The sequence below is a fragment of the Oryx dammah genome, unplaced genomic scaffold (genome assembly GCF_014754425.2).
Source record: "Oryx dammah isolate SB20612 unplaced genomic scaffold, SCBI_Odam_1.1 HiC_scaffold_24, whole genome shotgun sequence".
NCBI lineage: Eukaryota > Metazoa > Chordata > Mammalia > Artiodactyla > Bovidae > Oryx > Oryx dammah.
Window position 1 is genome coordinate 16348167 of NW_024070208.1, and position 25699 is coordinate 16373865.

At 44.2% G+C, this 25699-nt stretch overlaps 2 protein-coding genes across 4 annotated transcripts in view; both read right to left on the bottom strand.

The window, feature by feature from the left end:
- CPB2 (carboxypeptidase B2) overlaps positions 1–2743 on the bottom strand; it is a 58958-nt gene extending 56215 nt beyond the window's left edge. The window contains exon 1 of the mRNA XM_040267237.1: positions 2632–2743. Coding sequence (XP_040123171.1) covers positions 2632–2705 — 74 coding nt within the window. The 5' untranslated portion in view covers positions 2706–2743. The remainder of the gene's footprint in view (positions 1–2631) is intronic.
- An 11961-nt stretch (positions 2744–14704) lies between these two features.
- Positions 14705–25699, bottom strand: part of LCP1 (lymphocyte cytosolic protein 1) — a 99802-nt gene continuing 88807 nt past the window's right edge. For all 3 annotated transcript variants that reach the window (XM_040267236.1, XM_040267235.1, XM_040267234.1), the window contains exons 14-16: positions 22163–22286; positions 18752–18876; positions 14705–16714 (exon numbers count right to left, since the gene is read on the bottom strand). In XM_040267236.1, the coding sequence (XP_040123170.1) occupies positions 16582–16714; positions 18752–18876; positions 22163–22286 (382 nt within the window). In that variant the 3' untranslated portion in view covers positions 14705–16581. The remainder of the gene's footprint in view (positions 16715–18751; positions 18877–22162; positions 22287–25699) is intronic.

Below are 25699 nucleotides of genomic sequence, written 5' to 3' on the forward strand. Positions count from 1 at the left end.
ATACCTGCCGCCTAGACCCCCAGCCCTAGGGTCACCATCATACCTGCCGCCTAGACCCCCAGCCCTAGGGTCACCATCATACCTGCCGCCTAGACCCCCAGCCCTAGCCCCTCTCCCAGGCTACCTTCCAGACCAACTGTCTGTGCCGTCTCACTGTGACTAAATCTGACCTCCCTTCAAACTGGCTCTCTTCCTAATTTTTATAATTTTTAGAGGCAGTGCTATGCAGTAAAATGAGTTGAAATGATGAAAAAGTGGGATTGAATCCAAGCTCTACATTTATTGTTTGATATGGGGCCAATGTTATTCTCCCAGGAGGCTTATTTTCCTCCTCTGTAAAATGTCAGGGAAAACGATCCCTGGAGTGGAGGATTGTGGAGGTTTAACAGGATAACATTCCTAAGGGCCTATCTTAGTGCCTGGGACAACACAGAAGCTAAATCCTCATGCACTTCCTCCCTTTTGCCTCTCTGGGAATGATACTGCCATTGCCTACAGTATCCAGGTTGGATGTGTTGATAGCAGTTCTTCTATCCCTTTCCTTTACCCAAGTAATACCCAATTACTTGAATAAACTATATCCTTTATCCAAGAAATTCAATATTCAAACTAGCAAGAACCTTAGAAATCATAGCCATCTCATTTCTTGAGACTACATAGAGACATAGGGAACCAATTACGCTAGCAATTCAACTTCTGTGTCAATTTCTTAACAATCCTTTGGTGGTGGAATTTGTTACTTGACACTTGGTGAGCAGAAAAATAAACGCCATTGAAAAAAAGGGCAGAAGACCTAAGCAGACATTTCTCCAAAGAAGACATACAGATGGGCAATAAACACATGAAAAGATGCTCTACACTGCTGTTAATAGAGAAATGCAAATCAAAACTACAATGAAGTATCACCTCACACCAATCAGAATGGCCATCATCAAAAAAATCTACAAACAATAAATGCTGGAGAGGATGTGAAGAAAAGGGGACCCTCTTGCATTGTTGGTAGGAATGTAAACTGATACAGCCATTATGGAAAACAGTATGGAGATTTCTTTAAAAATACTAGGAATAGATCTACTATATGTTCATGCTTAGTCGGTTCAGTTGCATCCCGCTCTATGACCCAGCAATTCTACTACTGGTCATATACCCTGAGAAAACCACAATTCTAAAAAACACATATACCCCAATGTTTACTGCAGCAATATTTACAGTAGCCAAGACACGGAAGCAGCCTAGATGTCCATGGACAGATGAATTGATAAAGAAGTTGTGGCACACTTAAACAATGGAATATTACTCAGTCATAAAAGGGGACAGATTTGAGTCAGTTGTAGTGAGGCAGGTGAACCTAGAACCTCTTATACACAGTGAAGTAAATCAGAAAGAAAGAAACAAGTATTGTATATTAACACATGCACATGGAATCTAGAAAATGGTACTGATGAGCCTAGCAGCTGCTGCTGCTGCTGCTAAGTCGCTTCAGTCGTGTCCGACTCTGTGCGACCCCATAGACGGCAGCCCACCAGGCTCCCCCGTCCCTGGGATTCTCCAGGCAAGAACACTGGAGTGGGCTGCCATTGCCTTCTCCAGAGAACAGATTTAATGGATACAGCAGGGGAAGGTGAGGGTCAGATGAACTGAGAAAGTATCATTAACATATATATACTATTATGTGTAAAATAGATAGTGGGAAGTTGCTAAATAACACAGGGAGCCCAGCCTGGCATTCTGTGATGACCTAGAGGGGTATGCTGAGGGGAGGGGGGGAGGCTGAGGAGGGCAGGGAGATACACACACACACACACACACACATACATACACACACACATATACATATTTAATTATGATTGATTCCTGTTGGATAGCAGGAACAACACAAAATTGTAAAGCAATTGTCTACCAATTAAAAAAATAAATGAAAAATTTAAAAAGATAATTTCAAAGGAAATAATATCAATTTTGAAAAGCTTAAAAACTGACTAGTTAATAACAATAGTGTGTATAGCCTCAGAAGTATTTACATCATGTTTATATATGCTAGAGTTCTTTCGAGTGGTTTATAGTAGAGAATCCTAAGGGAATCACTCTGCCAAGCAAAATAAGGATTAGATATGTTCACACGTGTGTTCTTATACCACACCTGTTCTTCCTTTCCTGTTCCATGCTGAACACCCATGCACAACCCTGACCTCAAATGTGATAACTTTACCCTCTTCTCCCTCTCATGTTCCATGTATGAAAATAAATAAATCATCCTCAGTCAACACATCATATATGTGAAGACAAGAAAAATATAAATTATGTGAAGTGTTAAGGTATAAATAATTAAATACTTTGAAAAATCAGAAGACTCGATTTCTTTAATTTTCATAGCTGCTGAATATACATATCATTCAGAGTTTTCTCAGTAATAAAACTAGAGCCAGAAAAGAAAAAAAGACCCTAGATCTAGTGAGAGGCTTATTGTGCTGAAATCTACAATTTGGAAGAGCAACATACGGAAAGTTTCAGGAAGAGGTGACCTTCAGACTTGAATGTTTTGCTCCCTAGCCCAGTGCACTGACTAGATTCCAGGAGGGTCAAGCAAATGGGGGAAAAAACCCACCACCACCTAGCAGTCCAGCGGATTACCTCTGAAAGGCGAAGACATGCTCCCCACAGAACAGGACGGAGGCGACAAGGACTCCCAAGCTATAAAGCTTCATCCCCACAGCAATTCGCTATAAAACCAAACTCTCTGAAGAGAAGGGTCCAAATAGCTGGTTACACAAGAGTCTTCTTTACACACTGGTTAAACTGTAATGGCCTGCTCCCTCTCGTGTCTGTGATCAATTGACTTCACTTCCATTTCCACCCTCGAAGAGAAAGTACGCTGAGTTGTTATTCTCAGTGTAAACTACCTAGAAAGTATTTAACTCCTCAAGGGAGATGAGCCAAGAATACAAAAGACAGTAATACAGCAGAAACGTGTCTGGGTTGTTGAAGAACCATAGCCATAGAGTCTTGATCCCTGGATCACAGCCCATGCTGAGGGAGGTCCCCTGTGGAGTACTAATGAGCTCCTCCCTTGCTTTTGTCTTTTTCAATATGTTCCACCTAGGCGAAAACATCGAAGGTGAGTTTTTCAAATTTATGACTGAGAAGAAGCACCTCTATGGAAGGTTATAGTGTCTCCCTTTGGAGATTCACGTCCTTTCATGTTTTTAAAGTGTGTGAGCATGAAAGTTGCTCAGTTGTGTCTGACTCTTTGCGACCCCATGGACTATACAGTCCATGGAATTCTCCAGGCCAGAATACTGGAGTGGATCCTTCTCCAGGGGATCTTCCCAACTCAGGGATCGAACCCAGCTCTCCCGCATTGCAGGCAGATTCTTTACCCGCTGAGCCACCAAGGAAGCCCCCAAACCATCGTCTTTGTCTTAGTGTGCTGAGTTCTGGGTTCATTTCTCAGCATTATCTTCAAATACAATAATCCATTCTCTGTGTCTTATTTAGATTCATACTCAATTGAGGTAGGTTTGTTTTTTTTTTTTAAGTCAATAGCTATGTAAATATTCTCCAAGTTTTGCAACTGGCTCTTTTTCACATTCATCCATGTTGTATTCTTGCCTGGAGAATCCCATGGACAGAGGAGCCTGGTGGGCTACAGTCCACGGGGTTGCAAAGAGTCGGACACGACTGAGCGACTTCACACACACACTCATGTTGTTTTTACATCTGTATTTTTTTTCTTTTTTTTAATTTTTATTTTTGCTTTATTTTACAATACTGTATTGGTTTTGCCATACATTGACATGAATCCACCACGGGTGTACATGAGTTCCCAAACATGAACCCCACTCCCATCTCCCACCCCATATCATCTCTCTGGATCATCCCTGTGCACCAGCCCCAAGCATCCTGTATCCTGCATCAAACATAGACTGGCGATTCGTTTCTTACATGATAGTATACATGTTTCAATGCCATTCTCCCAAATCATCCCACCCTCTCCCAGAGTATCACTTAAAATATTTTATTGTTCAATAACCAGGTCATGGAAGCAACCTAAATGTCCAGCAACAGAGGGATGAATAAAGAAGCTGTGGTGTACGTATACACCACAGAGTATTACACAGCCATAGAAAGGAATGAAATTGTGCCATTTGCAGAGATGTGGATGAACCTAGAGTCATACAGGGTGAAGTAAGACAGAAAGAGGAAAACAAATATCATACATTAAAACATATATGTGGAATTTAGAAAAATGGTATAGATGAACTTACTTGTAAAGTGACACAGACATACAGTACAAATGGATGGATACCAAGGGGGAAGGAGGGATAGGGTGGATGGATTGGGACTGGCATACACTCACTATTGATACTGTGTATGAAACATAAATAAAATAGATAAGTAATGCAATAACTGATGAGACTGTATAGCACAGAGAACTCTACTTGGTGCTCCATGATGACCAAAATGGAAGGAAATCCAAGGAAGAGGGGCGATATGTACATGTGTGGCTGACTCACTTTGCTGTACAGCAGAAACTGACACAACTTTGTAAAGCAAATGCTGCTGCTGCTGCTAAGTCGCTTCAGTCGTGTCCAACTCTGTGCGACCCTATAGACGGCAGCCCACCAGGCTCCCCCGTCCCTGGGATTCTCCAGGTAAGAACACTGGAGTGGGTTGCCATTTCCTTCTCCAATGCATGAAAGTGAAAAGTCAAAGTGAAGTCGCTCAGTCGTGTCTGACTCATAGCGACTCCATGGACTGCAGCCTACCAGGGGATTTTCCAGGCAAGAGTACTGGAGTGGGGTGCCATTGCCTTCGCTAATAAAAAAATATTTTATTGTTTGATTTTTTATGAATATTGTTTCTTCAGAGCTCTTGCTGAGAATCCTCAGAATACTTATTTTTAAGTCTGTGTCAGGCTGCTCTAGAAACTTAATTGTATTTGGGGTGATTTTATGCTCTGGGCTTTGGTTTTATTGGCTGCCTCCCTTAGCATTTGATTTCTTCTGTGTTTTGGAACCCGGGTTTCTAAGCTCATTTGGAAGCCTTTTGTTTTCTTTTTCTGTCTTTCTTTCTCTTTGCTCACTCCTCTCTGCTTTGCATAAGTCTTCAAGAAGCCCCTGGGCTCCCAAAGTTCTCACAGCGGTTTTCAGAGTTTTTATGCCCTGGTAACACTGTGACCTTCAAAGATCCAGTAATCAGTCAGGTGACATGACTTAGTCACTGGCTTATTTACTCCTGGTCTAGTTATTCTTTTGTCTCCTAGAGACCAGCAGTTGTTATAAACTGTCCTAGACAGCAGTGGGCAATGTCTTTTAAAAATTGGGGTACATACAATGAAATACAGATATTAAGTATATAGTTAGAGCTTCCAAAAAACACGTACACTTGAGTAACCCACACTTTTGCCTGGTATAGAAATTTTTCATCACTTCAGAAAAATTGTGCATATTCCTTCCAATGAATTACTAACCCCCCACCCCAAGTATAGCTGCTCTGATTGTATAACACAGATTAATTTTGCCTGATCTAGAACTTCACAGAATCATATGTTGTCCTAGTTTCTTTGGGCTACTGAAAAACAAAAAAATACCATGGACAAGGTGGCTTAAACAATAAACACTATTTCTCACAGTTCTGGAGAGTGGGAATCCAAGATCAAGGCACAGATTCAATGTCTGATGAGGACCTGCTTCCTGGCCCCCTTCTTGCTGTATCCTTCTGTGGTAGAAAGAAAGATGAGAGCTCTCTGGGGTCTCTTTTATAAGGGCACTAAAAAAAAGGCCATGGCACCCCACTCCAGTACTCTTGCCTGGAAAATCCCATGGACAGAGGAGCCTGGAGGGCTGCAGTCTATGGGGTCACTAAGAGTCGGGCTCGACTGAGCGACTTCACTTTCACTTTCATACATTGGAGAAGGAAATGGCAACCCATTCCAATGTTCTTGCCTGGAGAATCCCAGGGACAGGGGAGCCTGGTGGGCTGCTGTCTATGGGGTCATACAGAGTCGGACACGACTGAAGCGACTTAGCAGCAGCAGCAACCCCATTTATGGGGGCTCCACCATCATGACTTAATCATCTCCTAAAGACCCCCACGTCCAAATACCATCACACTGGGGCTTAGGTTTCAACAAGTGAATGAGGGGCAGCTCGGGGGCAGGGACACAAACACTCAGTCTACATCATGTGGTGTGTGCTCTCCTGGGTTAAACTTTCTTCACTCAGGGTATTTTAAAAAATTCTTTCATGTTGCTGCATGTGCGAGCAATTCATTGCTATTTATTGCTGAGTAATATAACACTGCTTATCCATTTTCCTACTAATGAACATCTGAGATGTTTTCAGCTGGGGACTACTATGGATAGAGTTGCTATGAATATACTTGTACAGAGCTTTTTTGATGGACTAATGTTTTTGTTTCTCTTGCATAAATATCTGAGAAGGGAATTGCTAGGTCGGAGATGCTTAGTTTTATAAGAAACTCCAGTGTCTGTTTTCAAGGTGGTTGTATCATTTTACATGCCCCCCAACTGTATATTGGACTTCAGGTGGCTCAGTGGTAAAGAATCCCTCTGCAATACAGGAGAACTGGATTTGATCCCTGGGTCAGGAAGATCTAGAGAAGGAAATGGCAACCCACTCCAGTGTTCTTGCCTGGAGAATCCCCATGGACCAAGGAGCCTTGAAGGCTACAGACCATGAGGTCTCAAAGAGTCAGACAGGATTTAGTGACTAAACAATAACCACCACCACCATATGTTAGAGTTCTAGTTGGTCTGTATCCTTGTTACTTGATGCAGTCTTTTTCATTTTAGCCATGCTAGTAAGTGCACAATGGTGTCTAATTTGGGCTTTAAATTTCTAATACTGATAATGTTGAGAAACTTTTCTGCCCTTATTGGCCATAATTATATGTGTGTGCACGTGCATTCCAGTTGTTTGCCAGATTTTTAATCGGATGGTTTGTCTTATTACTGATTTGCAGGAGGTATTTATATACACTGGACATCTATGTGTGCTAAGGGAACGGGTTGGAATATTGAAATGAGTTGCCATGCCCTCCTGCAGAGGATCTTCCTGACCCAGGGGTCAAACCCACGTCTCTCATGCCTCCTGCATTGACAAGTGGGTTCTTTACCACTAGTGCCACTTGAGAAACCCCTGGACATCTATCTATATGACACCATAAAAGGCAAAACTGCAGATACAGAAAATGGGTTAGTTGTTGCCAGGTATTGAGACTGGGAAGGAAGTGATTAACCTATGAAGAGGTACACGAGAACTTTTTGGAGTAGTGGGAAAATTCTGTGTTTTGATTATAGTGGTAGTTACACAATTGTGTACAGCCAAAATTCCTCAAATTTCCTCAGACTTAACTCTTAAATATATTGCATGAAGAGCAAGAGAGACAGACAGCAAGAGAGGGAGAGAAAGTGAAAACACAACAGCTTGATCAGGAGGACTCCATTCACCCTAGCTCACAGACAAATCTCTTAGCTTCTTAAAGGTACAGTTTCCCCTTCAGAAAAATGGGGTTAATGATAAGCTATCTCTGAGGACTATTGTGGGAATTCAGAGGTATCTCAACCAAAAGTGACTGGCATAACAGGTGTTCAGGATGTCCCATTCAACAAGAAAAAGGTAAGTCAGGAAGGGAGCTGATAGGGGCCAAAGTGTTCTCTGCCCAGAGCCTTATCCAGGTCATAGTGACCTTGGGGACAACTGTCCTCGCCTTCTGCCGCTCCCAAAGAGAGGATGAGACACAGCCCCAGAAGCCAATCTGGTCCTGGGGGATTGATTTCAATGAATCACGCCCCCTGGGGCCCAGCTAATTTGTATATTTACTCTTGAGTCAATTTGGAACACTAGATGGCAAAAACAATACAGCAAGTGTTTCTTCAAGAGCTGTAAACTTCTGTTTTGGGGGCTTCCCGAGTGGCGCGGTGGTAGAAAATCCATCTGCCAATGCAGGAGATGAAAGAGATGCAGGTTTGATCCCTGGGTCAGGAAGGTCTCTGGAGTAGGGAATGGCCACCCACTCCAGTATTCTTGCCTGGAGAATCCCACAGACAGAGGAGCCTGAAGGGCTACAGTCCATGGGGTCGTAAGGAGTTGGACATGATGGAACGACGACAATAACACCATGATCCAGCCTGGCCTGGATTTGGATATGCAGCTCAGGCGTCCTGTTAGGTAATCACTGAGAGAGTCAATTAATTTCACGGCATTTTATCATGAGTTCAGGTGCAGCTCAATTTACAAGTTTTCCTTTCAAACTCATTCAGCCATTAAAGCTGCATAATCTTGGGAGGTTTGGAAGACACATAATTGATAAATGTTTTTTTCCTCCACACACTCTCTCTCATGTTTATTCATGCAGAGCGAAGGTTTTATAATTTACACAAAGGGCTGGTGTATCCAGCCCCCTGTGTTTCTGAAGGGGAGGAAAGATGATGCCATTCGGAAGCCGCTGAAGAAGGAGATTTGAGGCTTGAAGGCAGAGAACTCCATCCCAGGTTCTGATGCTTTGGCTGCAAATACTGAGTTGGGGACTTGTGGCACCAGGAGAGTTAGTAGGTACCCAAACAGGTAAATGCTTGTTGGCTGCATGGTTAAATTGTGAAGAAAGCAGGGATTGTCCTTAAAACACTTTCCTTCCCTCATTCCCTGTTTCTAACCATTTCTCCTTTTTATTGGTCTCTCTGCTTTTTAAAGATGCTGTAGCCCATCAGTTCTCAAACTTGACTGCCAATAAAAGCCATCTGGACATCTTTTAAATATACAGCTGCCCTGCCTGCCCATCAGATCAATTATATCAGATCCTCAGAGGGCAGGGCATAAACACCAGCAGCTTATAAATCTCCCGAGACGATTCCATTGTGCAGCCAGGGCGTCAGACAACTGGGCTAGACCAGTGCTTCTGCAGGGGTGGCCTGTGAGTCCCCTAATCTCTGAGGATATTTGGGGAAAATGCAGACTCCAGGGCCCACCAGCCCTCTAAGCACTGAATCTCATGGTGGGATCTGAAACATTTGCTTTAAAACTCTCCAGGTGATTCTCAAGCATCCTTGAGTCTGATAATCAGCCCTGCTCCTTGCACTAGTCATCTGTTGTTGGTGTTTTTTTGTTTTTTTGTTTTTTTGATGTGGACCATTTTTAAAGTCTTAATTAAGTTTGTTACAATATTGCTCTGCTTTATGTTCTGGTTTTTTGGTCACAAGGCAGGTGGGGTCTTAGTTCCCTGACCAGGGATCGAACCTGCACCCCCTGCCTTAGAAGGTGAAGTCTTAACCACTGGACCACCAGGGAAGTCCCAGTCCATCTCTTTCTCATGAATAAGGCTCTAGTCTTTCAGTTCCTCAAAAGTAACCAGCTTCTTCCATCCGCTGGACCTTTGCATATTATACCTGTTCGATTGGAAGGTACTTTGCTCTCTCTTTGCCGGTAAGAAACTGGCAAAGATATCAGTGATGCAGCTATCTCTCCAGAAAGTCACTGTAAAGTGTGGGTTTTGGAGGAGAAAAGAGTAGGCACTGAACGGCTGCTGTCCCCTCCCTCGGGGACAGTTAAGTTTACTAAGTCACCCAACTGGCACTGGACGTCATAGAGAGATTGCTACAGAGATGGTGGGAGAAAAACCAGCAAGCTTCATGCGGGTATGGAAGGAACACTACATACAAGGGTAAGGAAGGAGAAAAGACTTAAGTGATGTGGGTGGGATGGGTGGGATCCCAAGTGGGTGGAATGCAATGAAGCGGCAGCTCTGGGCAGCTGGCAAGAGAAGCTCTTCCAAGAGACACCTTAAGGGGACCCTGAGGCCTGGGGGTGGGTGTCACCAAGAAGAGGGACAGCAAAAGGCAAGGCTGAGCGATGGGGGTATACCTAGACGGAGGGCAGAACCACATCGGCTACCTCACATGGACAATGATGAAGGGAAAATGTTGGTGGAGGGCTATTTTACTCTCTCAAATCAAATGTAATTGGGAAAGGATAATTTAACATTGGTTAGAATTTAGCTGCCTATCAACTGTAGATCTTTTAGGAAGGTTTCTACTCTTAGGCCTTCCCAGTGGTCCAGTGGCTAAGACTCTGTGTTCCCAGTGAAGGGGGCCAAGGTTTCATCCCTGGTCAGAGGACTAGATCCTGTGTGCTGCAACTGAGAGATCCGTGCTAAGTCACTTTAGTCATGTCTGACTCTCTGCTGTGAACAGTAGCCCTCCAGGCTCCTCTGTCCACAGAGATTTTCCAGGCAACAACACTGGAGTGGATTGCCATGCCCTCCTCCCGGGGATCTTCCTGGCCCAGGGATGGAACCCGAATCTCTTCTGTCTCCTGTACTGGCAGGCATATTCTTTACCACTGATGCCACCTGGGCAGTCCAAGAAATCCCACATGTGGCAATGAAGATCCCACGTGCTGCAAGAGCCAGCACAGCCAAATAAATAAATATAGATAAATAGATATTAAAAAAGAGAAGACTTCTCTTTCATGACAGTGTTTCTCAAACTTTAATGAGAAAACCCATGAATTAACTGGGAATCTTATTAAACTGATTATGATACATTAGGTCTGGGGTGGGGATGAGATTCTGTCGTTCTAATCTGCTTTTGGGTGCCCCTGGCCTGAGCCTCAAACTTCGAGCAAGGAGGTTTGAACATTCTGACTCTTAACAGTGGGCCCCTGGTCTAGCCCAGCCAACAATGGTGCCAGCCAGATCATTAACTCTTATGCTGTATTGCACAGAAATTTAGAATTAAATATTTGCATGCATTTATAATCCTCTAAAAAGTTATTATTCCAAAAATTATATACAGTAACTCTTTATTAACCAAAATACTTATTTAAATGGCACCCCACTCCAGTACTCTTGCCTGGAAAATCCCATGGGTGGAGGAACCTGGAAGGCTGCAGTCCATGGGGTCGCTGAGGGTCGGACATGACTGAGTGACTTCCCTTTCACTTTTCACTTTCATGCATTGGAGAAGGAAATGGCAACCCACTCCAGTGTTCTTGCCTGGAAAATCCCAGGGACAGGGGAGCCTGGTGGGCTGCAGTCTATGGGGTCACACAGAGTCGGACATGACTGAAGTGACTCAGCAGCAGCTTAGCAGCCCTGCTTTTTTACATGCCTATTAATATTGGGTTGGCCAAGAAGTTCATTTGGGTTTTTCTGTGAGATGGTATGGAAAAACCTGAATGAACTTTTTGACCAACCCAATATAAAAATCCCTGCCATTTTCCCAACCTGTCCCTGAGTTGTTACAGGTGAGATCGTGGGTACTGACTGGTTTATCTGTGTTTTTATGCTGGACCTAACGTGGATTACTAAGTATATGTAGACATTAGACATGAGAAAACATTTACACAATTTTCTTTTTCCTTTTTTTTGGTCACCCACGCACAGCCTCAGTTGGGAAACTCTGTCTTACAAAAAATGGGGAGAGAGGACATTGTGGAAACAGCGGTCCTTCGCAGCTGAGAGTTTAATTATTGGAATTTTATTAGGAAACTGTCAGAGGAACTAGATTTCACAAGAGGCTCAGTCAGGACCGCTGACTTGTGCGAAGCATCAACTCCGCTTATGGGATCACAGGCTGGCAGAGATGTACCATGTCCAACTCCCTAAGCAGCGCCAGCATTTAATCCGAGAGCACTGTACATCTTGCGGGCGGGGGGCAGAGAGCAAAGGTTGATGACAGCTCCACGGCTGCTGACTGACAAAAGGTAGAGTAACTGCAGGAAGGTGGGCCTTGGAGCCCCCCAGGTACACCGGGAGTCCAAGGGAATGTCTCTTCTGTATTAAGGATCAGTCCAAGGTGGGCAGTTTAAGGTGGACTGAGTTTCTATACTTTTTACAATCGAGACCACAGCTGTGCCCTATAGTTATGTCTTTTTTGCGACACCATGGACTGTAGCTGGCCAGGCTCTTCTGTCCATGGAATTCTCCAGGCAAGAATATGGAGGGAGTTGCCATCTCCTTCTCCAGGAGACTTCCCTACCCAGGGATTGAAGCCCTATCTCCTGGCTTTGGCAGGCGGGCTCTTTACCCCTGAGCCACCTGGGAAGCCCGTGTGTGTTTAGGTCGATCAAATCACTAGATCGGCTGTGACTTGAAAAGCTCCTCTAGTCTAGTGCATTGCCTCAGCCAGGCTCGAATGGCATAGTTTCCAAACAAACAGGAATCCATCCCCTTCCAAAAACTCTGCCGAAAAGGTCTGTTTCACAACTCTTCTCCCAGTGACTTCTCTCTGCTTGGCATCTCTCACAGTCGGGAAACATTTGTTTACATCTAATACAAATCAATTTTTAAAAGCTAACCAGCTCTCGTTAAAAATCTAGTGAGTCCTTGGCACTGTTGGGGATGTGAGCCTGGCGGGGCATGGTTCCTGCCCACTTCTCACTAGTTGGAGCTCAACTCTTCCGTAAAATGTTGCTAATCTTTCCTTCAGAAATAATTCCCCCCTCCTGAACCCCCATAGGCTTCCCTGGTAGCCCAGACGGTAAAGAATCTGCCTACAATGCAGGAGACCTGAGTTTGCTTCCTGGGTGGGGAAGGTCCCCTGAAGAAGGGCATGGCAACCCGCTCCAGTATTCTTGCCTGGGGAATCCCAAGGACAGAGGAGCCTGGCGGGCTACAGTCCATGGGGTCACAGAGTCAGACACGACTGAAGTGACTTAGCATACGTGCACATAAGCCCCCATACTTCATTTATACATTTGTTATAGCAGGGATCACTTTCTGCTTTTGCTTACGTTTTCCCCATGCATATTATCTCCTTGCTGGATTAATCTGCTTTAGACCGAAAATGGAGACGATGGGAGGGGTTCAAGCTCAGGGCTCTTTGTCACATACTTTGAGAAAACTTCAGAGGAGGATTTAATCGTTACTTTCCAATGTTCGATCTTTGCCAGAGCAGAAACTTAAGTACCTGTTAAATGAAAATGAACCTTCTGAGCACAAGAAGTGGACACAGGCTTCACTGTGGCTTTATTCACTGTAGCAAAGGATGGAAGCAATAAATATTCATTTATCGGCCGCTGGATAGATACAGGTTGGTACAGCCGTATGACAGCATACTATGCATCTGTTGAAAAGACTGAGGCAGGTCTCTATTTGCCACCATGGAGCAATCTCAAAGGTATCGTGTGAAGAAAATGCACAATGTTGTGTATAGCATGCTAACATTTCCAGTAAGAAGTGTATGTGTAACAAGAGCACAGAATGTTTCTAAAGGATACAAACTGAGGGATTGGGACAGAGGGAGTGGTGGGCTGATAAAACCAGCCCTCGGGGGATAAAAAACCCTATCTGTAGAGTCTGGTTGTTTATGTGGTGTAAATACCCTCATCCTGCCCAACTTCAAAATAATATGTTCTGACAACTGGAGCCAACTAGAACCAGTATGAGCGGGTTCATAGGGGTAGGAAGGTGCAGGCTTTCCACTGTAAAGCCCCTGGCACAATTTTACTTTCTGATGTCATACTTGGATAGGCTAAAATGTTAATAATAAACTCTTAAATGTTGAAGGGACTTCCCTGGTGGCTCAGTGGCTAAGACTCCGTGTTCCCAATGCAGGGGGCCCACGTTCCACCCCTGGTCGGGGAACTAGATCCCACATGCGGCAACTAAGAGTTTGCATGCCCCAACTAGAGATCCCATATACTGCAATGAAGACCTGGTGCAGCCAAATAAAGAATTTATCTCAAAAAAAATAATCATGAGATTACATGGGTTAAAAAAAGAAATGTAACTAGTGGGATGTCCACTAGAGTGAAAAATAAAAAAAAGAAACTAGCATTAAAAACCTAAAAAAAAACTTTTAAGAAAAATTGTCCTGCTTTGATTGCTATATTCCATTGCCTTCCAGTCTGCAAGACTCGTAGTTTTCTTCCCTTGATAGTATTCTGCTTACCTGTAGCTGTTCAGTCCTCCTGGTCAGGACCTATCAAGGCAGTCTTACATACAAAAGACAACACTTAGCATTAGTAAGGGATAATGCTCGATATGTAGGGAAGGCCACTACCTTGAACGTGTAGAAGCTGCAGGACTATTAGGCCAGAAAAGAGCCATCTCCAAAGAGTGCTGCTGGAGAAGCTGGGACACACAGCTTAAGCACAAGAGCCCAACTTTCCAGCGGCTGTGTGGGTGAGGGACACCTTGGGAAGTCAGGATGTGACCACACCAAAGAGCAGCCTACCGAGGGAGCCAGTTACAGCAGAATTCTTCAGCACGCTGAGCACCCTCTGCATGCATCCTTCTGCAGCAGGCCCCCCGCCAGCCCGTGTGGGGCCCAGACGAGGGAGGAGACGCCAGGGACCGCCAGCCCTGAAGATTCCTCCTCGAATCACTTAGAAGCCCTTTCACACCAATCCCCGTGTCTGGCTTTTGGGCACGAGCGGATTCCATGTGTTTCTGAGAATCTGTGTCTTACTTTTCATTTTGACATCCTCGTGGTCCGACTCCCGCCAACTTCAGCTTTCAACTAAAATATTTCTCCTTCAGTGGTTTCCTCTGGTGTAAGGCCCTCTCACCCTGCCCTCATCAATTACTCACAGCACCTGTCAGTGGACTTGTTTTTCCTGATCAGTCTCTCTCGATCAGCTGACCTCAAGGCCTGCCTCATTTATGGGCATATTTCGCAAACCTGGCACGTGTGGGGCCTCAGTGCATGTTGGCTGAATGAGTAACTTACAGTACACGCTCATGAAACTTTCAGAAGACATCCAATATGGGGAACATTTTATTTGGAGAGATCTTGATTGAGCATTATTTTATCTTCATTTTCCATTAAGGCAGTAACATTCCTCCTGGAGGCAGATGGGGGGAGAATTGTCTACAAAGCCAACCACTTTGCAATCAGATGCAGCAGAAATACAGATTATGGGCTGGGAGAAGCCATATCTCGGCTTCCTGAGCCCGCTGACAAGGAGCAGATTGGGGCAATGCATTTCAGCCGCTTTGAAAAATGACTAAGTTTCACTATACACCGCCCCTAAAGCAGATACCTCCTCCATGAGCCCTTCCACCATGACAGAAGGGGTCTGGCATCGGTGCCCAATGCTCTGTTGCTCTTTAAGCCTTTGGTAAGTTTTCAAGGAAACTGCAGTCTATTAGAACTGCTCAGGAGCACAGTGTTCCTTGGGTTTTGTTTAGGAATTCTTTAAATATCCAGTAAATTAGCTCTTCATAAAGCGACTGCGCCAGCTCCTAGCCAGCTTGATACCTGGCTAGCTATGTACATATGTGAGTGTGTTGGTGGGGGTCAGGTTTGGCGTTGAGGCGGGGGCACTGTTCATTGGCACATATAACCCCTGCGCATTTGGGGGTACCAAACCAGTAAATGCTGATCCTATGGCCCAGCAGGCATCACATGCACTATGATCTAACAGCAAATGAAATCAGGGCAAGGCAGTTCCCAGTCACCAGATATCTAGCCACACTGTGATAACTAGATCTAATGAAAACATGAGTCGCTCAGTCGTGTCCGACTCTTTGCGACCCCATGGACTGTAGACCGCCAGGCTCCTCTGTCCATGGAGTACTCCAGGCAAGAATACTGGCCTGGGCTGCTGTTTCCTTCTCCAAGATCTAATACACAGGGCTAAATACACAGAGGCAGCACCTGAGACCAGAAACTTTGTTATGACTTCACACTACCCTCTACTGGTCTGCTGCTCAATGACACCCTCCTTGAACACTTCCACCAACAGTTAACCGTCTATCTGAAGGCACGGTATTTAAGACAGTAGATCCGGTCAGAGCCCAGATCCTAGGGTTAAAAACAGAGGGCTTCTCATTGACTGAAAAAATAAAATCTGATGACATCTGGGACCCTAGTTTTGAGAAGATGCTCTGATGATAAGTCTTAGTTCTGGAGATTAGCAGACACAGTTCTAAGAAAATGTTCTGATGATAAGTCTTAGGTCTGGAGGTTACCAGACATTCTTGGGGACCCTAATACAGCTTGATTTGTCAGATGACCCAGAAGGCCCAGAGAGGAGGGGGCCAGCAGAGGGGAGCCACAGAGTGGGCAGGTTCTGCGGGGGTGGAGAGCAAAGTCACAACAGGTAGACCCAGGTAGAAGGGCAACAGAAAGGAGGCTTGTAACAGAGCAAACGCTGGCCTCCAGAAGCCAGCTTTAGGGCTGGTTTCACAATTCTCCCCTCTGATGATTCTCCCCTCCTGGTTCTCACCCTGAACAAGAAGGCAGACAATGTAAGCTGGTTTGAAAGATTATGTTAAAATGAACTACACTTGAGACTTCTATACCTGACTACAATGGCAAAGGCAGGAAAGGTGCCTGGGAAGTAAGATCTCTTTTTCTCTACATTTTCAAAGAAGCAATCAATTCAATGATAAAAAAAATATTTGTAAGAGACTGGGTCTTTTGCAAAGAATAAAGCACTTTTTGTTAAATACATGAAGGCTACTTGGCGCTGAACAGATACACATTTTTTTTTGGAACTGTGTATAATGTCATCGAGTTGAAACTTTGGAATGGCTGACTCCTCCCGTGTTTCCTGGGAGCACCGGGCGTGAGCAGCCAGAGACCCACGTAGACCCTACCCCGCCCACTGGGCCTTACACCCTCTTCATTCCTTTCCCCATGAGGCAAGCGAACACGGTCATGACCATCTTGGGGTTCACTTCCACCAAGTCTTCTGGAAGCGCATACACTCTCGCTCCAATTTTTCGGGCCATAGAGATGGCATACCTAAAAGAGAAAAGAGGAGGGATGAGGGGAGCCTGAGCAAGTATGAAGGGGACCCCTCAGGGTCAGAGTTATTGTCACTCTATATAATATATATTATATACTCTACGAAAGAAAGTGAAAGTGTTGGTCACTAAGTTGTGTCTGACTCTTTGCAACGCTATGGACTATAGCCTGCCAGGCTCCTCTGTCCATGGAATTCTCCAGGCAAGAATTCTGGAATGGGTTGCCATTCCCTTCTCCAGGGGATCTTCCCGGACCCAGGGATCAACCCCAGGTTTTCTGCACTGCAGGCAGATTCTTTACCATCTGAGCCGCCAGCGGAGCCTTCTACACTGTCTACTATGCCGAGGTCACTCCTGGTACGGCTGGAGCCGATCGATCACTGGCTTCCTCTCGAGGTTTGTGCGCAAGTCTTAGCTTGACAAAGCTCCCACCTCCATCAAACTTGCTGTCCAGCCTTGTGATAATTACCAAATGTATCACTTGTCCTTAAAGAGCTTCCTAGCTCCCACCACTTTTGGTGCTTATTTGCTTGCGCTCTACTGTGGTAGAAAAAGAGTGTGTGCTAGGGAAGGATCGCAGACTCCACTTCAGCTACAGAACATTGTTTACAAGGCAGAAAAAAAGAGGAAATGCATCTGTAATACAATGACCCTACCCATCAATTCTTTATTTTTTTTAAAATCTTTTTTGGCTGCAAGGAATATGGGATCTTAGTTCCCTGACCAGGAATCGAACCCATGGCCCCTGCTTTAGAAGCTCAGAGTCTTAACCACTGGACCTCCACGGAATTTCACCCTGCTCCCATTCTTTTCTTTTCTTCCCCATCCATTCTTTTCTTCCTTCTTCCATTCTAATTCTTGCCCACATGCATGTGTATTTATTTATGCTACTATAATTGTAGAATAACCAGAGTTTTATATTACACATTTTTCACATAAGATTACCATAGCTGCATCAGAATATTTTTGCTCTGTTTATAGTTACAGGAAGATAGTTTTATTAGTTGTAGTCTACTTGCAAATGAGCCCACATTATTATTATCTGGCAGTTCTTTTATTCTGCTCGTTTGTTATCTAGCAACCTCTTACAATGGTTGCTCCAGAGATTCTTCATTCCACCCAAGGCCCCGTGACTCCCTCCACTCTTCTGAAGTAACTTTACTCGTACTTTAGTGATCACATTAATTTAAGAGCTCCAGGTAAGAGTATCCCCATTCTTTCTCCTTGTCCATCTCTCAGTCACTTCCTCGACATTAATGATTAATGAAGTACAATTAATCTTTCCATTATAAAATATAGAGGAAAAGATGTTCAAAAATTAGAAAACAGGACTTAAAAAATATGCATGATCTTGCCACCACAGCCATTTTTAGGATTCTATATTTTGGGCTTCCCTGGTGGCTCAGATGGTAAAGAATGTACCTGGCATGCAGGAGACCCAGGTTCCACCCCTGGGTGGGGAAGATCCCTTGGAGATGGGAACGGATACCCTCTCCAGTAAGAATACTGGAGAATTCCACGGGCAGAGGAACCTGGCGGGCTACAGTCCATGGTGTTGCAAGAGAGTTAGCGACTATGCAACAAGAACACTCACTCTGCGTGTAATGCAAAGAGCAGCTGCTCTCAAACCGGTGCCGACTCTGGCCTTAAACCCCACCCCTGTCCAGGTACATCCATGGATATTCACAAATAGGGTGTTTAACTCCGCACCCACCATATACAAACTCTACTCAGGGAACCCCCTATAGACTATGATAAGGAAATTAGTGTTAGGAAACTGTAGGCTTGCTTATCAGTCGGAAGTCAACTGTTTTCCATTTCAATTGTTCCCAGTTGTGTTTTTGTCTTGTTCCCTCTCACCTCTGGAGCCTTAAACTGTCACTGCACAGTAGCAAATATAAGGGTGATGGGATGTAATAAGTCATGAGAAGAAAAAGCCTCAGTAGTGAAACTAAATTGTCTGCATGGAGGCATGGGCACTATACTTCACAGCCACCCACTCCTTCCCTCCCTGACCTTGGGCTTGCTTACGTACTTCGCATTGTTGAGTTTCTCTTCTTCATCCAGATTCTCCGTCTTCAGAAGGTCATAGTTAATGGAACCTGGCTGAATGGCATCAATGAGATCAAGGACCGGCAGACTTGTGCTGATCTTCGGGTCCTGCACAGAGAGAAAGCATGGGTTTCATCAATATGCTCCCAGGTTACTTCTGTTTGACTCAGGGAAAGTGGGTGGTTCTTTTCATTTTTTGGTTGCTCCATGTGGCATGTTCGCTCAAAGCTCAGTTGGTAAAGAATCTGCCTGCAATGCAGGAGACTCCAGTTCAATTCCTGGGTTGGGAAGATCTGCTGGAGAAGGGATAGGCTACCCACTCCAGTACTCTTGGGCTTCCCTTGTAGCTCAGCTGGTAAAGAATTGACCTGCAATGTGGGAGACCTGGGTTCGAAAGATCCGCTGGAGAAGGGAAAGGCTACCCACTCTAGTATTCTGGCCTGGAGAATTCCGTGGACTGTATAGTCATGGGGTCGCAAAGAGTCAGACAAGACTGAGCGACTTTCACTTTCCACGTGCCACGTGGGAGCTTATTTCCCTAACCAGGGATGGAACTTGTGTCCCCTGCATTGGAAGTGTGGAGACTTAACCACTGGACCACCAAGAAAGTCCCTTCTCTTTCCTTTTAAATAAGAAATATATACGTCCTGGTCTGGAAAATGCCACAGTGTGGCATGGTGTTTCAAACCAAGTGCTGTTTCTCTAGGGGGCATCAGTAGCTTCCTGGTGGCTTACTATGCAGAGGAAACCCATTGTCTGCCAACAGACAGGGAGTCGTTCACCCAGAGCTGCGAATGCATGAAACTCTGGGTACCTGCGAGTACAGACAGGGAGAGGCGACTGCATGTCACTATCTGAGCACACTCAAGTCTAAGCACCTCATACCTCGAGGGTCCAAATCAGAGTCAATTCTAACCAAGAAACAAGACATGGAACCCCTGCAAGATGCTAGGTCTCCAGCACAGGCCCTCTGCAGAGGTACAAAAATATTTTTAAAAAGATAGGAAGGGTAGAGACTTCCTTGGTCACAGTCCAGTGGTTAAGACTCTTCCAATGGAGGGGGTATGGGTTCGATCCCTGGTCGGGGAACTACGATCCCACATGCTGTGCAGCATGGCCAAGAAATAAAAATGAATAATAATAATAAAACAATGTAAAAAATAGGACGGGTCCATTTTTACTTATTTCTGGGTAATATAAAGTTGCTCAGTCGTGTCCAACTCTCTGCAACCCCGTGGACTATAGCCCACGAGGCTCCTCTGTCCCTGGAACTCTCCAGGCAAGAATACTGGAGTGGGCTGCCATTTCCTTCTCCAGGGGATCTTCCCAACCCAGGGATCGAACCCAGGTCTTCTGCATTGCAGGTGGACTCGTTACTGTCTGAGCCACCAGGGAAGCCCAGGTAATATGAGACCTACCACAAAATTAAAATCAATATACATATAACCATACTCTAATTTCCATTATTAGCTAGAGCTTCTATCTCCATAGAATTTTTTGGTGAAGAAGCACAAGGAGAGCAAAATGAAGAGACTGGAGTTTCAGCTTCTTCCCTACTTTCTTCCTACAGTCTTGGGGGCTGATGGGCAGCGAGATGGTCAGCAGTCGGCAGCGTTCATGGGTGAGGGGGGACCAGGACTGTTTCCGCAGTGGCTAATGGCGGGGTGGGCTATGCTCATTTTTTGAAAGGTTTCACTTAAAATCCCAGTCTGGTTCTCTATGATGACCTAGAGGGGCAGGACAGGGGGAGGGGAGGGAGGCTCAAGAGGGAGGTGATATATGTATAATTATGGCTCATTCACATTGTTGCACAGCAGAAACCAACACAACATTGTAAAAATTAAAACACAACAAAAATAAATCAATAAAAAGAAAAGAAAAAAAAGCAATGTGGGGCTAATTTGACATTTTCCTTTCGTGGTTTTTTCTTTTTTTGACCTATTCTGTAGTGACTTGGTGAGAAGACAGAAGAAAATTCACCCTGAGCATCACAAGGAGAAAAAAATTGTCAAACATTCCAAAGAGGAACACCCCAGAAACTGCCAGGTAATGAAAAGGGCTGTGTTCCTGTAAAGTGGCAGCTGTTCTACCAAAAGCCGCACTCCTGGGACTGTTTAACCATCGTTTCATAGCCACAGTCACGTGACCTACAGATACACTCTGCTCTAGAACCTCACCTTGCAGTGAAAGGTGCTTTCCCCTCCCTAGTGGACATCACCTGCAATTACTAGCTGTGACTTCAGGAGTTAAATGAGCCCCAGATTCCTCATTATACAATCAGGAAAATGGTGGGACTTCCCTCGTGGATCAGAGGTTAAGACTCCGTGCTTCCGTCACAGGGGGTACAGGTTCAATCCCTGGTCAGGGAACTAGATCCCACATGCCACGCAAAGCGGTTAAAAAAAAAAAAAAGCAGGGAAATGGTAAAGCTATCTTCACAATATCTGTGAACAAGAAGGCCCTGGTCCTCAGGGTGCAGTCCATCCTGGGAATGCCCTTCTTCACCACCTTCCCTGATCTCTTTCTGGAAAGATTTGTTCATGTCGATCACCAGTCTCTGCTTCGACCGATGCTCAGCTCTTCAGACCAAATGAATGGTAAGTGGAGGGCAGACAGAGCTGGCTGTTTCCTGTGCTGAGCTCACAGAATCCAGGCACCCCTGGTATAGCCCAGCCCAGAGATACACCCTCTGCCCTTTCTGGGAGGGGAGAGATTTTTACTTTTCTCTTTGAAGCAGAGGACCGACATCATGACAAACTGCCTCACCCACCCTGTTAATATAACTCTGAAGGGGTCCCTCCCCCAATCTTGACCTTTAAATCAAGAAAAGGTAGTTACGATGGGATACCGACACTATACTCTGGATCAAGTGCTCAGGGCCCTTGAGAAAGAATCCAGCTAATGTTTAAAACATGAGATGAGAAATGTAATAAATATAACTCTGTTATTAATAAAAACAGGATTTGGATACAAGTACACAACTGCTTTTTTTCTTAAAAAAAAAAAAAAGAAAGAAAGAAAGAAAGAAAATTCCCCATGGGAGATCTTCTAGCATTTTACATTTCACCCTCATCATGTTAACAGTCTGAACCATGGAGCTGTGCACGCTTAAAAAAATACTATATTTTACATTACTTTGGAAGAACAATGCCTAAAATCCTTTATAAAAAATGACTGGATTTTTAAAATTAATTATTAGGGAGGAAAATGACAAGAAATTTGTCAATGAAACGGCCTATGAATATCAAAACAATAATGGGTCATTCAAGCAAAATCAAAATGGGAGGGGTGCCTCAAAGACCTCATACTGAAGGTCACTCTTGAAGACAGAGTGAAAGCAATAAAGATAGGCATAAGGTTCAGGGGGCTGCGAGCAGGAGGCAAAGCACGTTACCTTGAAACTAGAGATGGATGAATTCTTCTCCGCTTCCTTCAATGTTTCATTCACCCAGTTGACAATGGTGTCATCATTGACCTTCTGCCCGCCTCCAATTTCTTCAAGAATATTCAATGTGTACCTGAACAAAACCAAGAATGATTTCTGGAGAAAAGTCACTAAAGAATTCACAATTGTATAGCACAAGGAACTCTTCTCAATACTCTGCTGCTGCGGCTAGGTCACTTCAGTTATGTCCAACACTGCGCGACCCCATAGACAGCAGCCCACCAGGCTCCTCCATCCACGGGATTTTCCAGGCAAGAGTACTGGAGTGGGTTGCCATTGCCTTCTCTGTCTCAATACTCTATAATGACCTAAATGGGAAAAGAATCTAAAAGAGACTGGATATATGTATTTGCATAACTGAATCACTTTGCTGTTCAGCAGAAAGTAACACAACATTGTAAGTCAACTATACTCCAATAAAAATTTAAAAAAATAAGAAAAAGAATTCACTATTCACAGAGTTGCCAGCATAGATGTTTTTATTTTTTATTTTTTCCTGTCACAGAAGATGGCCTGGATACCATTACAGCTGAGGAACAAAGAATATGTAACACTAGTTCCTTTTAGAATAACAAAATAGAACTTTATATGTAGACTGTGATGCAGAACAAATACCACCATCATTGTGGGAAGGGAAAGCAGAAGGGGAGCAAGGAAAGAAAAATGAAGCAAAGGCTTTGAACCAGTGGTGCTTTTCTTAAAGGAACCATGAAAATCAAGGAACAATTCAATGTTAGGCAAGGCCAAGCACATATATTCAGACAAGACGATCCTTCAAAAAGACATATGCACCCCTATGTTCAGAGCGGCACTATTCACAATAGCCGAGACATGGAGACAGCCTCAATGTCCACTGATAATGGATAAAGGAGACACACACACACACACACACACACAGAGGAATATTACTCGACACAAAAAGCATGAAATAATGCCATTTACAGCAACATGGATGAATCTAGAGGTGATCGTACTAAGTGAAGTAAGCCAGAAAGGGAAAGGCAAACACCACATGATATCAATTTTATGTGGAATCTAAACTATGACAAGCATGAACGTATCTACAAAACAGAAACAGATTCACAGACACGGAGAACAGACTTCTGTCTGCCAAGGGGGAAAGGGTGGGGAAGGGATGTATTGGGAGTATTTGGGGTTAGCAGATACAAACTGTTAATTATAGAATGGCTAAACAACAAGGCCCTACTGTATGCCACAGAGAATGTCCTGTGCCAAACCACAATGGGAAAAATATGAAAAAGAATGTATAAATACACATATATCTTTGCATATGCATGTATACCTGAACCACTTTGCTGTACAGCAGAAATTAACACAACATTGTCAATCAGCTATAGGTCAATAAAAAAGGAAAAGCCCAACCAGCTAACATAACAAAGAAAAAACATAAAAGTTCCCCCTGTATAAGAGAGAAGTAGAAATTAATCTCTAGTTAATCTCTAGTTTGAGAGTAAGAACTGCCTTTGAGACACACGATTATGAAAAGTGTGGTGGTGGGGAACGTTACGATGCTTCACACTCTTAAAATTCCAGGGAGCAGAGAAGACTCACCATTCCCCAAGCTGATCCCTCTCAAAAGGGAAATAGGCAAGCAGTGAGCAAGTGGGCAGGTCAGCTGGCCTCAGGGTTCAGTCTTGTTAAAGGTACAGGGGAGGTAGTCAAATTACCCATGAAAGACTAAGGTTTCAGCGTGCATTGTCCAAACTGAAATTCGAGTCTCCGGCCTGTCTGGAGGGCCTCCCTAAATGAGGTCACCCTCTGCCCGGGGTTTTGCTTACATAACCCATCGGGTGTCTTCCTCCAGTTACTGCTTCTGTGGAAAACATCTCCCACACGGCTTTCAAGTGTTATCTCTGAAAAAGGAGTAATGACCCACTTTCTTCAGATGAAAGCACTTCCCCATCACTGGCAATGGGGAGGAAAAGAGCTTCTGCAACTTTTCTTTACCAAAAAATAAAATTGGGGGGGGGGGTGCTTCCCTGGTGGCTCAGTGGTAAAGAATCCGTCTCCCAAAGCAGAAGACATAAGCGATGTGGTTTCAAATCTCTGGGTTGGGAAGATCCTCGGGAGGAGGAAATGGCAACCCAACCCAGTATTCTTGCCTGGAAAATCCCATGGGCAGAGGACCCTGGCGGGCCACAGTCCATGGGGTTGCAAAAAGTCAAACTCAACTTGAGAGATTAAGCACGCATGCATGTACATGTATTGCTGATTCACTTTGCTGTATAGCAGAGCCGTCTATGGGGTCGCACCGAGTCGGACATGACTAAAGCGACTCAGCAGCAGCAGCAGAAACTAATACAACTGTAAAGCAATTATACTCCAATAAAAATTAAAGAAGTGAAATGGCCCCATGAGTCCCAGCTTTAGGCTGGGCCTCATCCGACAGCAGGGGATGGATGGGATGCGGGGCTGGAGGGGCTGTGATTATGACTTTCGTGCTTTCCTGCCATGGAACTCGTGGTTTAGTCATATAACATGTGACCCTGAGGGGCAAACCTAGCTGCTCTGTTTTTCACAGGCCTATCCCCAATTCCCTGTCCGCAGCCTATTTGATGTGGAGAGAATTCCCTCCTTTGCCTGCTGCAGACTCTCGCTCCTTTGCTGGAGTCTACTGTTGCTGTCTGCTGGCAGTCTACTTGCCTCAGGCTTTTGTCTCCAAATTTATACACATGCAATCTGCCAGCTTTCCAATCTGAGACCAATTTCCAGGCTACTGAAGGGGAAAGGGAGGTTTAGGCTCTCATTTGTTTTGAGGGGGAAAAATGACATGCCATTTATTGTCCAGATAAATGACCAAATTAACACATCTGTGCAAGCCAGTGACATAAATTTTAGCTAGAACTGGCTCTAAATTTATTAGATCTGTTAATATGTGGCACACAGAGAAAGAAAAAAATCGCCTTCTGCTGGAATTTACATAATTACCAGTCATTTCATCATCTTCAATAGTAAGGAATTTCCCTGTCCATTTTCTTATAGGAAATTATTATTATTATTTTTTAATCTTTTGATTAAAGATCTCCAAGCCACACAGCATGTGGGATCTTAGTTTTCCCGACAGGGATCAAATCGTGCCGCAAGCATTGGCAGCTTGGAGTCTTAACCACTGAACCATCAGGGAAGTCCCCACAATTCTTATACAGTAAAGACTCATGAGAAATAGGACTTATTAACCAGGAAGAGACTCAGCTCAAACTAGCCTTTGTTATATATATATATACCAGCCTTAAACTGTGATGTTGGATCACATTTTTACAAAACTTTCAGAACAAAGATCATATTACAAGGTGATTTTCAGATATTATGAAATTCAAAATAGAATAGAGTATTTTTTTTTAAGTCACTAAAACAAAATATCAAAGATGCTTTCATCTTCAGACCCAAGAGTCAATTTAACTGTGGCAACTAAAAAGACTTCGGTTTTGGTTTTCAAAGCGATCAGTACCAAAAGCCATTTTGTTA